This window comes from Lissotriton vulgaris, chromosome 10 (genome assembly GCF_964263255.1).
Source record: "Lissotriton vulgaris chromosome 10, aLisVul1.2, whole genome shotgun sequence".
Lineage (NCBI taxonomy): Eukaryota > Metazoa > Chordata > Amphibia > Caudata > Salamandridae > Lissotriton > Lissotriton vulgaris.
The window spans coordinates 4293170-4306691 of NC_141698.1; the positions used below are offsets into that span (position 1 = coordinate 4293170).

Consider the following 13522-nt stretch of genomic DNA (forward strand, 5'->3'; position numbering starts at 1 on the left):
TGGGTAGCCGTTATCGTCAGTCCTCTGGCCAGAAGCCAGTGCCAGATCGCCTGCGCCTCCTGCGACAGAGTGCCTGATCTTGAGCCCCCCTGCTTGTTGAGGTAATACATCGTGGTGGTATTGTCCGTCTGTACAAGCAGAGAGTTGGTCTGAAAGGACGGAAGAAAGGCCTTCAGTGCCAAGTGAACAGCTCTGAGTTCCAGGAAATTGATGTGATACGTGGACTCCATCGGAGACCACGTTCCCTGAATCTGTAGGTTTCCGGAGTGCGCTCCCCACCCCTGGAGAGAAGCATCCATCACGACAGTCTGAGTGGGAATATCCTTGCGGAAGGGAACCCCTCTGAGGAGATTCTCCGCTGAACACCACCACTTCAGTGACTGAAGAGCATGCAGAGACAGTCGTATCTTGTCGTCCCAAGATCCTTTCCTCTGATCCCACTGGTCCTCCAAACACTCCTGCAGCGGTCTCATGTGCAGCCGTGCGTGTGGCGTCAGGAAGATACAAGAGGCCATCGATCCCAGTAGAGAAGACACCGTCCTCACCGTTGTAGATGGAGTGGTCATAAGAGCCTGAGCCTTCCGAAGGAGTGATAATCGTCGCTCTTCCAAAGGAGACACGCTTGCTGACAGCGTATTGACAGAGGCCCCCAAGTACTGTATGCATTGGACCGGAGTCGGGACAGACTTGGACATGTTGATGTGCAACCCCAGCTTGTTCAAGAGAACGCATGTCTTCTGGAAGTGTGCTCGCGCTTCCGAGAAGGAGGATGCCTTGATCAACCAATCGTCCAGGTACGGGTAGACAAACGCCTTGTTCTTCCTCAGGTGTGCCGCTACCACCGCCATGCACTTCGAGAATGTTCTCGGCACCGACTTTAGTCCGAATGGGAGTACTGTGTATTGATAATGATTGGCGCCGACTTGGAACCGCAGGAACTTCCTGTGTTTGTGTGCAATGGGCACATGGAAATACGCATCCTGTAGGTCTATAGCACATAGCCAGTCTCCCTGTTGCAACTGAGGATAAACCTGATGCAACGATAGCAGGCGAAACCTTTCCCTGCAAATCCATCTGTTTGCCTGTCGCAAGTCCAGAATGGGCCTGAACTCGTTCTTGTCCTTCTTGCGAAGAGGAAGAACCAGGAGTACAGACCTCTTCCTCTCTGAGACAGAGGTACGTCTTCTATCGCCCTTTTCCTTAACAGGATATCTGCCTCTGCCTGGAGCTCGCGCAGTTGAAACTGCGAGCTGACCGGCGGAATTGCTGGAGGCGGGCTGGTGAACCGAAGACTGTATCCATTGCAAACAATATTCAGCACCCACTTGTCCTGAGTAATTTTTCTCCACTCTGCCAGAAAAAATTGAATGCTTCCCCCTACCGGAGTGGGTAACAGATCCGGGGGAAGTAAGTGCTCAGGGCCTAGACCCCGTGCCGACTGTTGGCCACCTCTGCCCTTCGGGCGTTTCTGGAACGGCTTACGGAACTGGTGTTGTTGCTGTGACTGTCCCGAAGCTTGGCCACGTCCTCTGCCCTGCCCACCGAACCGCCGTTGGAATGGGCGGTACGATTTCTTCACTTCTTTGGGCTTCTCTAGACCCACAGCCGTGAGTGTTTCGGCCTCCGCCTTCATGCGGGCCATTTCGTCATCCGCATATTTCCCAAATAGGGTTTCGCCAGAGAATGGAAGGTTGGCCACCCTTTGCTGTACGTCTGGTTTCAATGACGTATGGCGGAGCCAGGCGTGTCACTGCTGGTTGATCCCATGGCAAAAGCCATGTGCCGCCAAGAGCGATGAATCTGCTGCAGCGCTGATAATTTGATTCGCTACCAGCATCCCTTCATTTAGCACTTCCTGGAAATCTTCCCGCTTCTCGCGAGGCAAGTGTTCCGCAAACTGCTGGAGGGAGTCCCAGAGGGCGCGGTCATAGCGTCCCAACAAAGCCGTGGCACTCGCAGCCTTCATAGAGGTCGCCGATGTTCCACATACTTTCCTTCCAGCTGAATCCATCCATCTAGACTCTTTGTCCGGGGGGACTGTGGATGACGGGGTGGTGGCATGCTGTTTGCGGGCCACCGTCACAATCACCGAATCCGGAGGAGGTTCCACCCTTAGAAAAGCCTGGTCCGAATCGGGAGCCCGGTATTTTTTCTGCAATCTCGATGGTGCCGCCTTAGTCACCGCAGGGGTGAGGAAAAGGTCCATGGCCGGGTCCTCCAGGCCCGGCACCAGAGGTAGTAGTGGACGAGACAGGTGTTTCTGGTGAAGTGTCTCGAAAATGACTGATGTCTTAGGCGTGGGCACCGTCAAGGATATGCCCAATTTTGAAGCGTCTCTCAGTAGGACATCATGGAACGCCACCAGGTCATCAACAGGCGACACCCTTGCGTCCGGTGATCCCAACAAAGTCGGGGAGTAGTCCCTGGTCCCTGAGGACCTCGTATGGGAGCGAGACCTATGCCTCCTATGGCGGTGTCTCGACCTCGTGGATGATCTGTTGCGCGATCCTTTCCTCCTCCTGGACCGAGAGCGCGACCTCCCAGTTCTTGGGCGCTCCGAAGGTTTCCGTGGAGGTGTCTTCCGTGGCACATCCTGGGGTTTCGGTTTGGGCGTCCCCTTAGGCGGTGTAGGAAGAGGAGGTAGTGACTCGGACCTAGGCGGAGGAACAGGAGGTAACTCCGACCGAGGGGCGGGCCCGTGCGGCGGAAGCAGTGGTAGTGGTCGTCCTGAGGGTGGAAGTGGTGGAAGCGGAGGGTTGGTGGGAGGGTCCTCCTTAGGTACAGGGGGAGGGGGCGATTTCGGCCGAGGTGGAGTATATACCAGAGTACACCGAGCCTGGTGACTTCTTCGGGGGAGGGGACTGCGACCCAGCCCCTCCAGCAGGCGATCGCCTTCTCCAGCGCCCTCCACTAGATCCAGAAAAAGGGGTGGTGATGGACAGAGTATCTGAATTACACAGAACACTCAACAGATCAGGGCTTGACCCATCACCGTTTTTTAACTCACTGCACCATCCTAGCTCAGAACCTGGCTACATGCAAATTAGTCTGTCCCTGGCCCAGTGCATTATGGGAACAGGGCAGACCAAACTACCAAGCCAATTCTTATACTCGGAAGGAAACAAGCTTCCGGGGACCGGTTTCACTAGATCCAGCGTGACTTCAGGCGCCAGAACTCCTTCTGCGCCGTTTAGGGGAGTTGGAACGACTCCTAGACCCCTATCTCTTCCTTCTCGACGCTGAGCGTCGCTTCTCAGGCGTCGAATGTCACCTCCGCGACTCTGGCGTCGAACGCCGCTTCCGCGACGACGAGCGTCGACTCCTCCTTGAGGCCGACCGCTTTCTCGAGGTCCTCGACGTCGAGGATCCCCTCGACGCCGATCGTCTTCTCGACGGCGACATCGCCTCGACGGCGAGCGCCGACACCTATCGCTCCTTCTTCGACGTCGATAGCTCGACGCTGACGTCGACGGTGAAGATGCCTTCGACGGTGGTCTCGACGGCGGCCTATCCAGGCCCTACGACGTCTAATCATCACGCCGTCTCGACCCGGAGCCCCGGGGAGATGGGGAACACACCGTCGTCATCCCTCTCGACGTCGTCGATGCAATCGATGTCGACGGAGACTGGGACCGTTTGCTGGTCTTCCTGCCTCTGGGGAACCCCCCAGAGGCCTCAGCAGAGGCAGAGGGAACCTTCCCAGCCTGCCCAGACCCACCTGCAGCCTGCAGTCGTCTCTCTTCAAGGCCTTGAAGCCTAATCTTCAGCCTGTCCCTCAGGGTCCTTGCTGAAAGTTGCTGGCAGATGTCACAGTCTTCAGGGACATGTGCTTCAGGGAGACAGACGATGCAGACGTCGTGTGGATCACTCTTGGCCTTCTTCCTTCCACATGCTGGGCAGTTGTCGAAAAGAGCAGGCATTTTAGAGCCCTAAAAAGCCTGAACCAACACACAGGAGAGAAGAGAAGCACCAAGGAATATATACTCAAACACTCATCAAAAAAGTGAACAAAAATCCAATAAACCCTTGAAACAAGGGAGAGCTCAATGCCAGGGTCCTGTTAGCAGGAGCCGGAAAAAAGAACTGAAAGTAAAAGGGACCTGCTGTGCATTCTGGGATACTGGGAGAAGTTCTGGAAAGTTCTCTTAAACGCACAGTATCCTATTTAAGCCACATAATGGCAGCCTATGGGGCTTGTCTGTCCATGCCTTTCTCTCTATCATTCCAGAGTCTTTACTGGTAGAGGCAAGTTTCTCTATGGAAGAAACTGGGCAGGCTGGGTTGTGTGTGGTTTTGTTGGTGGAATTTCTAGTTGAAGTACTGGACAGTGTAGCCTGTGGATATAGGCTGCATTATTTGTCTTTAAATTCTCTCTTAAGTGTCTTTGCAGTTTCTGCATGATTTGACAACTCAAGAGATTATTTTTGATTGCCGGGGTCCACGCACATGGGCGGGACTATTCACTAGATTATGACTATACACAGAGATCCCCTACTACAGAACATAGACTTTCGTACACGCACAGGTGCACACACACATGCGTCCGTCCGCACACACACCCTCATACACGCACAGACAAAAGCATTCACATGACACATTTCTCCAGGACTGCGGCAGCATTGATGGCACACAATGGCAGGTTTGGACAGACTAATGAAAGAAGGTTAGTTGTACACGCACTTACTGCGACTGCTGCATCCTCCACACCAATTATGCAAAGTGGTGTCTTAATGGGTGAGCCGTGTCCACATCTAATATTGCTGGTTCCCCATGCATCATAGCTGAGGGGCACTGAAACGGGCTCTGAGGTCTTTGCCCTGCCTTGCACATAAATGTGCCCGCCTGTCACTTTGTTAGGAGCTTACTTGTGCAAGCCAGGCCCTCAAGCATCCTCTGAAAAGTCCCCTTTATTTATGGAAACTCCACCGCCGCCTACCGCTTCAGGCAGAAGGGGGTTCCACGTCGTGGACAGCTTCAGCAGTTAGCCGCTGGCAGAACTCGCGCGTTGTCACTCCGCCGGTCTCTCAGCGCTGCTCCAGTTCCGAATATAATATCAGCGAAGGAGAGGCCATTTTGGGAAAGATTTCTACTGATGATAGGTGGGGGAAGGTACCATCAAAATGGAGGGCCATGAACAGAGATGAAAGGGCTCAACAGGTCTCAGGACATAGAGACCCCACGCTGTGCCTCCAGCCAAAGACAGAAACACGAGAAGCGGAGGGGGTACTCTTCAGACACACAAAGGGCCCCTCCCTCCTCTGGACTCAATTGGGAGACCAGCCGGTCTGTAGGATCGTGGAGAAGGAAGGCAGGCTACGGGCGTTCTCCACCCGCTCCTGGGGCCCAGGGGGAAACTGCTGTCGGACCCTTTCGCCTCACGGGGGTCCTAAACTCTGGCTTCCTGCAGGGTTCCAGCCAGTGATCGCGCAGGACCTAAGCATCAAGGCAAGCCGCGATGCACACGGCACAGCGGGCATCCTCCGTCAGCTCCTTATGAACAGGGGGAGCCTGCGATGGGAGATGGTGCGGTCACACGCAGGGATGCACAGTTGAGAGACCGGGCTCCCTATAACCAGGCGTACACACCACCACAGCATTTGTGGCCCATAGACGAAGTGCACTCCACCCGTCTCCGATGGGGGTCAGGGAACTTATGGCCTCGCAGTGTGTTACACCAGTCTTGCAGTCATTCCTTTCGCGGTTCCTGGGTCGCCAATACATGCTAAGGTCGATAGTCACTCTGAATCACTCTCAGGTATAGGCACAGGGGCCCACACAGAGTATCACGCACCCCGTGAGGGATGGGCGCAGCTAGGTCGCAGACACACAGTCACTGGCTCAGGCTATGCAGACAGGGAAGTTCGTCACTCGCGCGCACAAGATGGCGGGTCTCTTCTTCCCCGTATTGCCGCACTCAGTGTATCAGAGTTCAAGGCAGCAGGCGTCCAGGCAGCACAGCTCGCAGCACAGCCTCGCTGCGACCTCACCCCAAATAGTAATAGTTGGCGTGGGCAGCCGTCGCATGGAAATCACAGAAACCTTAATCACCCGATCCCTTCATTTCTAGTGCCTACACCTTCTCCTTCACAGCCCACATCTTACTCACTTGTTTATCCAGGTCTCCCTTTAATCCCTCAGATCCTAGGCCCCATAATCTGCTGGGAAACATTACTCACCCACCCCTCCAGTCCTGCCATTTTAATTGGGTCCTGGATTTCTTTTAATACTGTTTGGAGTGGTTGAGGGAATGTTCAACTCCAAATCGAGCGCATATTCTTAAAATTGCATAACTTATGTTTTAGTCGAGGGATGGCTAGTTGCCAAAATAACTTTTACTATTTTGGGGGTGAGAAGATCGAAGGCCATCAACTGTCGCCACTCAGTCTCCAAGCATGGCGGTGTAAGCTGTGCAGCCTCGGATGCAGATCTTTACCCTGTTGTTGTGACAGGAGATCCTCCCGAAGAGAAAGCCGAACCAGAGTACAGATGCTTATGGCCAGACGTTACGGGTGCAACACTCTCCTGGTCCAATCTGGAGCCAGTAGGATGGCCTGGGTGCAGTTCTTGATCTTCAGAACCTCCGCATTAACCACTGCAGGTGTGCCTGCCCACTTTGGAGCCACCACAGGGAACAAAATATTAAAATTAGAGAAATCCCAGGGCATTATATGGTACGCCAGGATGATATGAATATATAATAAGCCGGTCTGCCAGCTCTCTTCTTTCTACGTGGCAGTCGCAAGAACGTTTTTTTTTTTTTCCACTTTGGGTCCCCCGTTCCCACCCAATGCACCCACAGCCTCCAGCAACATTGGGCCAGCGCACGGAATCAACTCTTGCGCTGCCCTGCTAGCTCCCCGCCCGGCTGACACGGTGCTGTTCCAGAGTAGGAGCCGGCACTCTCCCTCTATCTCCCACCCGCGGTCCATATACGTGGGAAACTGGCAGCAGCTGCCATGTACCATCGAGCTCGGAGGGATGGGTTCCTTGGGACTGGTAGCGCCTCTTGGGAGGGGACTCATGCACGCCCCATGTCTAAAATTAAATAAAAGGATTGTTGTGTTGACCCACCGGGCCCTGCCCTACGCCAGGTAGGGGGCGGGGGAATGGATTTTTTGCCACACACTCCGTTTAATCTTTTTTTTTTTTACAAAAGGTAATCAATTGATCTCTGGCCAGTTGAGACTATTTTGTTCACCTTAGATGCTGTTTTCCTCCTGGTGGCCCTGCTGCGCTACTAGGAACATTTGCGTACGTCCCCTGCCTTCACAAGGGCACCTTTGTTGGGGAGCTGGCAGGGAAGCGCAAGCGGCGCCATGCACCACCAGGTTCCCGGTGGTCTTCTTCTGCTGGTGGGGGCTTCCTATGCAGCCCCCCTGAAGCCAGCCAGTGGAACACTCTCCTTGCAGCACGGTCCGTGCCCAAGAGCCTCCTGGCTTATCGAAGGACAGCCAGGAGGCAGTGGAGTTGGTCCTTCCCTCAATGGGTTCTCAGGGGGCATAAGGGGCCAGCACAATAACCCTGGCGAGGCAAATCCTAGTCCTGGAGATCACCTGGAGTGAACGTCCTCCGTCCATGTTTGAGGCATCAGAAGACTTCTCCCTCCAGCTGGGCATCCGTTTGCTGCTGTCTCACCCAGGTCCAGGGTCTTCTCTACCGTCTCTCTCCTGGGCAGGAGTTTTTAAGTGGGGGTGGAAAGTTTTAGGGGCCAGGCACCCGGGCTAACGCTAGGATGCACATCATCCCTCCACCCGTCCTAACCGTCCTGCACAGCATTCTGGGAAAATCCAAAACGGGGACTTTGGGTTTTCTCTTGCAAGAGTTCTGAGGTCTTCAGGTCTGACACTAGCTGACAAAGCAGTCTGTTCCCTTCCCACCAAAACCTCAAAGGCTAACCGCTCCAGTGGGGCTCCAGACGTCTGGGCTCCCTACTTTTTTTCCAGTGGATCTGGGCTGTCTCAACTCAGGTGCACTGTGAGAAGCTACTTATAAGATGCAGCTTTCCTCTTCATCCCTTCCTCTCCCAGGAACCGAGTCAATCACTGTTGAGCCCTTTTGCGGGGAGGCTTCGATAGCTCTTCTCCTCTAGGATCTACCCCTTATTCACACCTCTCCCATCTGAACATAAAACATTAATCACCTGATCCCTTCATTTCTAGTGCCTACACCTTCTCCTTCACAGCCCATATCTGACTCACCTGTTTATCCAGGTCTCCCTTTAATCCCTCAGATCCTAGGCCCCATAATCTGCTTGGGAAACATTACTCACCCGCCCCTCCAGTCCTACCATTACCATCCCCTTGGCTTGTACAGACAGTATCACTCACCCACCCCTCCAGTCCTGCCATTACCATCCCCTTGGCTTGTACAGACCGTGTCGCTCGCCCACCCCTCCAGACCTGCCATTCCCACCCCCTTGGCTTGTACAGACAGTATCACTCACCCAACCCTCCAGCCCTGCCATTCCCACCCCCTTGGCTTGTACAGACAGTATCACTCACTCAACCCTCCAGCCCTGCCATTCCCACCCCCTTGGCTTGCACAGGCAGCGTCACTCACCTGCCCCTCCAGCCCTGCCATTCCCATCCCCTTGGCTTGCACAGGCAGTGTCACTCACCCGCCCCTCCAGCCCTGCCATTCCCACCCCTTGGCTTGCACAGGCAGTGTCACTCACCCGCCCCTCCAGCCCTGCCATTCCCACCCCTTGGCTTGCACAGGCAGTGTCACTCACCCGCCCCTCCAGACCTGCCATTCCCACCCCCTTGGCTTGCACAGGCAGTGTCACTCACCCGCCCCTCCAGCCCTGCCATTCCCACCCCTTGGCTTGCACAGGCAGTGTCACCCACCCACCTCTCCAGCCCTGCCAGTGTCACTCACCTGCTCCTCCAGGTCACGTATTTCTCTCATGATGGTTCCTGTGTCCTCAATGGTTTCAATCAGTTGGAGACAGTTCTGAGGGGAGCACAGAGGGTCAGCGAAGTGCAAAGAGTCAAGATACACACAGCACAATGACAAGCACTAGACATGGAGCGCAGTGAAATCAGCTAGGGAAGCAGAAACAGAGCACACTGATGCACGAGAGACAGAAGACCGTGCTGGACACGAAGGTTTCAGACAGGCTAATGAATGACACAAGAGACAGAGCATAGTAAAACTGGAGGCACAGGGTGCTGTCCCAGACACCAGGACAAGGAGCACCAAGAGAAAGCAACCGCCCACACACTGAAGAAATGCAGACAGATGATGAAACACTGACAGCAACTTCTAATCCCACCTCCACGAGCGAGGGATCATAGGCACTGGTTACTGTAAGCCCACACACCAGTATGAAAGGAACACGGACAGCAATATCTTCAATCCATCCGCAATGGGAAAACAAACGCAGCAAATAGAAGCCCTGCACAGACGCATGCGGCATTCAGTGGAAGGGCCAAAGTATCACAAGTTAAAACGAGTTCACAATGGCCTCTTTTCTGAACGGATTATTGGCATGCATCTGGTCCTGCCAAGATCAAATCCAATATATAAACGAAAGAAAAAAGCACAATCGTCTCACCTCGTGCAGAGCCGCCAGGTACTTGTAGGCTTTCCTCACAGATTCATCCTGCTTGGCGTCCTAAAGGAACAGGGAAAGTAGAGTTCACCCAATGAAAGCAGCTCCCAGTCAAAGCATCAACCAGCCACCGGCCGTAAAACCACTGCCAGTCAGCAATCCCAAGAAGCAGCCAACGTTCGCTGCAAGGCTGGACCACTCTTCTGCACTCCGAGGTACTTGCCATATTTGCCAGCCAACACTGCCAGTCTCCGCTCTCACATTCACAGGAACCAGCTGTGATGCCCAGCAGCCAGTCTGGCATACACATGCACGAGCCTGCAAACCTGGAAATGTCACTTGGCACTCCCCGCTGCCATAAACTCCTACCTACCGACGAACACTCCGAAGGGTTTTACGCAGCTGGGCCTTTTTGCCACTTGGTTGTTTTGTGGATTTATTCCTCCAACTTTGGGCGTCAACAATAGGAGATGAAAATAAATGACTTGCATCTAACTACAGTTCTTTAGCTCTGAATATTTTTCAATTAATCCAGGACATCTGGCTGGAAATCAATGTTAACAGAGCTGTTTACATACACAAACAGCCACTGACTACACAGAGCAGGGTTCTCCAAAGTCGTTCCTGGGGGGCCGATCCATGCCAGATTTTTAGCATATCCCCATTTAGATAAATGTAGTTATCTCAAGAATCTGGCATGGACCGGCCCTCCAGGACCGACTTTGGAGAACCCAACAGAGTCTACACACCTCTTTATACGACCCAAAATCAAGTCAAGGAGTCGGAGGCTCCACTTTCACCAGAGTCTAAACTACTCAGATGTTCTATGCATTTAACAGAACATCAGAAGACAGTAGAATCACTTAAGAATCTAGGAAGCTGGACAAGGAAAAGAAATGATTACTTACCCTGTAAGTATCTTTCTAGCGTGCAGTGCTGCAGATTCAGATGCACTGCATACTCCTGCCATCTAGTGCTGGGTTCGGGCGTTAGCAAGTTTTGTTTCATCAAAGAGAAGGCTTTTGAGTCACGGGATAAACTGGGACTCCACCCGTAGCAGGCAATGAGCATGGACGCGGCCTACATGTGACTGATTTCTGCACAGCAGGTGAGATTAAGCGTGCAGTGGCGAGTCAACGCAGTATGGTGCACCATGTGTATTGTAAAAGTAAGTTCAATAATAAAAGAAGAGATCTGGAAGTACAGCCCAAGATTCCTGCGAGGAGGGAGGGCATTAGTGAATCTACAGCACTACACGCTACGAACGAATGCTAACAGGGTAAGTAACAGTTTCCTTTTGTAGCATGTGTTGCTGTAGATCCACGTGCTCTGTGTAGCCTGTAAAGCAATTCCCCTCCAAGTGGTGGCTCGCACGTGGGTGATGCAGAGGTTTTAAACACAGTCCTTCGAACGGTCCGGCCCACCATAGTCTGCGGGTGGGCGAAAAATGCCCGAACAAAGGTGCTCAGTGAAAGTGTCTGGGGTTGGCCAAATAGCTGCATGGCTTGTCACTCATTGGAATAGGATAAAGGTAAGCCATCGTTGTAGTTTTCTTGGGTGTAAAGTGCACCCTGGGTTGGGAGGAGGTATGCCTTGACAGGCTTTGTAGTACCAGGATTGGATGCACCCACCATCCATCTGGCCATTCCAGCCTTGGAAACATGCTGCTGATCGATCCGAAGGAAGGTGCGATACAGGAGAACGCTTGACTTCTAGGGTGTGAAGGGCGCTCCGATACCTGGTCTGGTCCAGTCAGTGCGGTACAGGAGAACGCTTGACTTCTAGAGTGGGAAGGGCTCTCCGATACCTGGTCTGGTCCGGTCAGTGCGATACAGGAGAACGCTTGACTTCTAGGGTGTGAAGGGCTCTCCGATACCTGGTCTGGTCTGGTCGGTGCGATACAGGAGAACGCTTGACTTCTAGGGTGTGAAGGGCTCTCCGATACCTGGTATGGTCGGTACGATACAGGAGAACGCTTGACTTCTAGGGTGTGAAGGGCTCTCCGATACCTGGTATGGTCGGTACGATACAGGAGAACGCTTGACTTCTAGGGTGTGAAGGGCTCTCCGATACCTGGTCTGGTCTGGTTGGTGCGATACAGGAAAACGCTTGACTTCTAGGGTGTGAAGGGCTCTCCGATACCTGGTCTGGTCCGGTCGGTGCGATACAGGAGAACGCTGGACTTCTAGGGTGTGAAGGGCTCTCCGATACCTGGTCTGGTCCTGTTGGTGCGATACAGGAGAACGCTGGACTTCTAGGGTGTGAAGGGCTCTCTGATACCTGGTCTGGTCCTGTCGGTGCGATACAGGAGAACGCTGGACTTCTAGGGTGTGAAGGGCTCTCCGATACCTGGTCTGGTCCGGTCGGTGCGATACAGGAGAACGCATGACTTCTAGGGTGTGAAGGGCTCTCCGATACCTGGTCTGGTCCTGTTGATGGGATACAGGAGAACGCTTGTCTTCTAGGGTGTGAAGGGCTCTCTGATACCTGGTCTGGTCCTGTCGGTGCGATACAGGAGAACGCTTGACTTCTAGGATGTGAAGGGCTGTCCGATACCTGGTCTGGTCCGGTCGGTGTGATACAGGAGAACGCTTGTCTTCTAGGGTGTGAAGGGCTCTGCGATACCTGGTCTGGTCGGTGCGATACAGGAGAACGCTTGACTTCTAGGGTGTGAAGGGCTCTCTGATACCTGGTCTGGTCTGGTCTGGTCGGTGCGATACATGAGAACGCTTCACTTCTAGGGTGAGAAGGGCTCTCCGATACCTGGTCTGGTCCTGTCGATGGGATACAGGAGAACGCTTCACTTCTAGGGTGTGAAGGGCGCTCCGATACCTGGTCTGGTCCTGTCGATGGGATACAGGAGAACGCTTCACTTCTAGGGTGTGAAGGGCGCTCCGATACCTGGTCTGGTCCTGTCGATGGGATACAGGAGAACGCTTCACTTCTAGGGTGTGAAGGGCACTCCGATACCTGGTCTGGTCCTGCTGATAGGATACAGGAGAACGCTTCACTTCTAGGGTGAGAAGGGCTCTCCGATACCTGGTCTGGTCCGGTCGGTGCGATACAGGAGAACGCTTGACTTCTAGGGTGTGAAGGGCTCTCCGATACCTGGTCTGGTCCTGTCGATGGGATACAGGAGAACGCTTCACTTCTAGGGTGTGAAGGGCGCTCCGATACCTGGTCTGGTCCTGTCGATGGGATACAAGAGAACGCTTCACTTCTAGGGTGTGAAGGGCGCTCCGATACCTGGTCTGGTCCTGCCGATGGGATACAGGAGAACGCTTCACTTCTAGGGTGTGAAGGGCTCTCCAACACCTGGTCTGGTTGGGGGGAAAAGACTGGCTGCTCTCTAGTCTGGTTGAAGAAGAAAGGGGTACCCACACAGGAGAGGTACGATGGGTTGGTTCCAAGAATGATCTAGTCCTTGTGGACCAGAATGAAAGGTTCTTGAAGTAAGAGGGCCTACAACTCACTAATGCATCTGGGAAATGCTATGGCTACGAGAAAAGCTACTTTCCATGAGAGGAACTGCAAGGAAAAAGAATGCAGTGGCTCGTAGGGGGACCCGCGAGTCGGGAAAGGACCACGTCAAGGTTCCATAAAGGGCAAGGGGGCACTCTAGGAGGATTGACCCTTGAGGCCATCATGAAAGCCTTCATTACTAGGGTGCGAAAGGGGGAGGAGTGTTTCCTATTTTGCAGGTATGCAGCAATAGACGCTAGATGCCGTTGTATACAAGTGTAGGCGGGGCCTGACTTTTGCCGATGAAGATAACAAATAATGTCCCAAACCCTGGGTTTAGCGGGACCAGGTGAGTGGAAACGAAATAATAGATAAACCTCTCCTGTTTTGTGGCATTGCAGGTCCACATGGTCGGTCTACAAGAATCAAGCAGGATGTCCATGCATTCCTACGGGGAGCAGTAGGTAGCCAAACTCCAAGACCTCGGGAGCTGGATGTAGGAGAGTA

At 53.5% G+C, this 13522-nt stretch overlaps 1 protein-coding gene across 2 annotated transcripts in view; it reads right to left on the reverse strand.

The window, feature by feature from the left end:
• CCDC22 (CCC complex scaffolding subunit CCDC22) overlaps positions 1 to 13522 on the reverse strand; it is a 102709-nt gene that overhangs the window by 13172 nt on the left and 76015 nt on the right. For both annotated transcript variants that reach the window (XM_086940154.1, XM_086940155.1), the window contains exons 16-17: positions 9557 to 9616; positions 8878 to 8952 (exon numbers count right to left, since the gene is read on the reverse strand). In XM_086940154.1, the coding sequence (XP_086796280.1) occupies positions 8878 to 8952; positions 9557 to 9616 (135 nt within the window). The remainder of the gene's footprint in view (positions 1 to 8877; positions 8953 to 9556; positions 9617 to 13522) is intronic.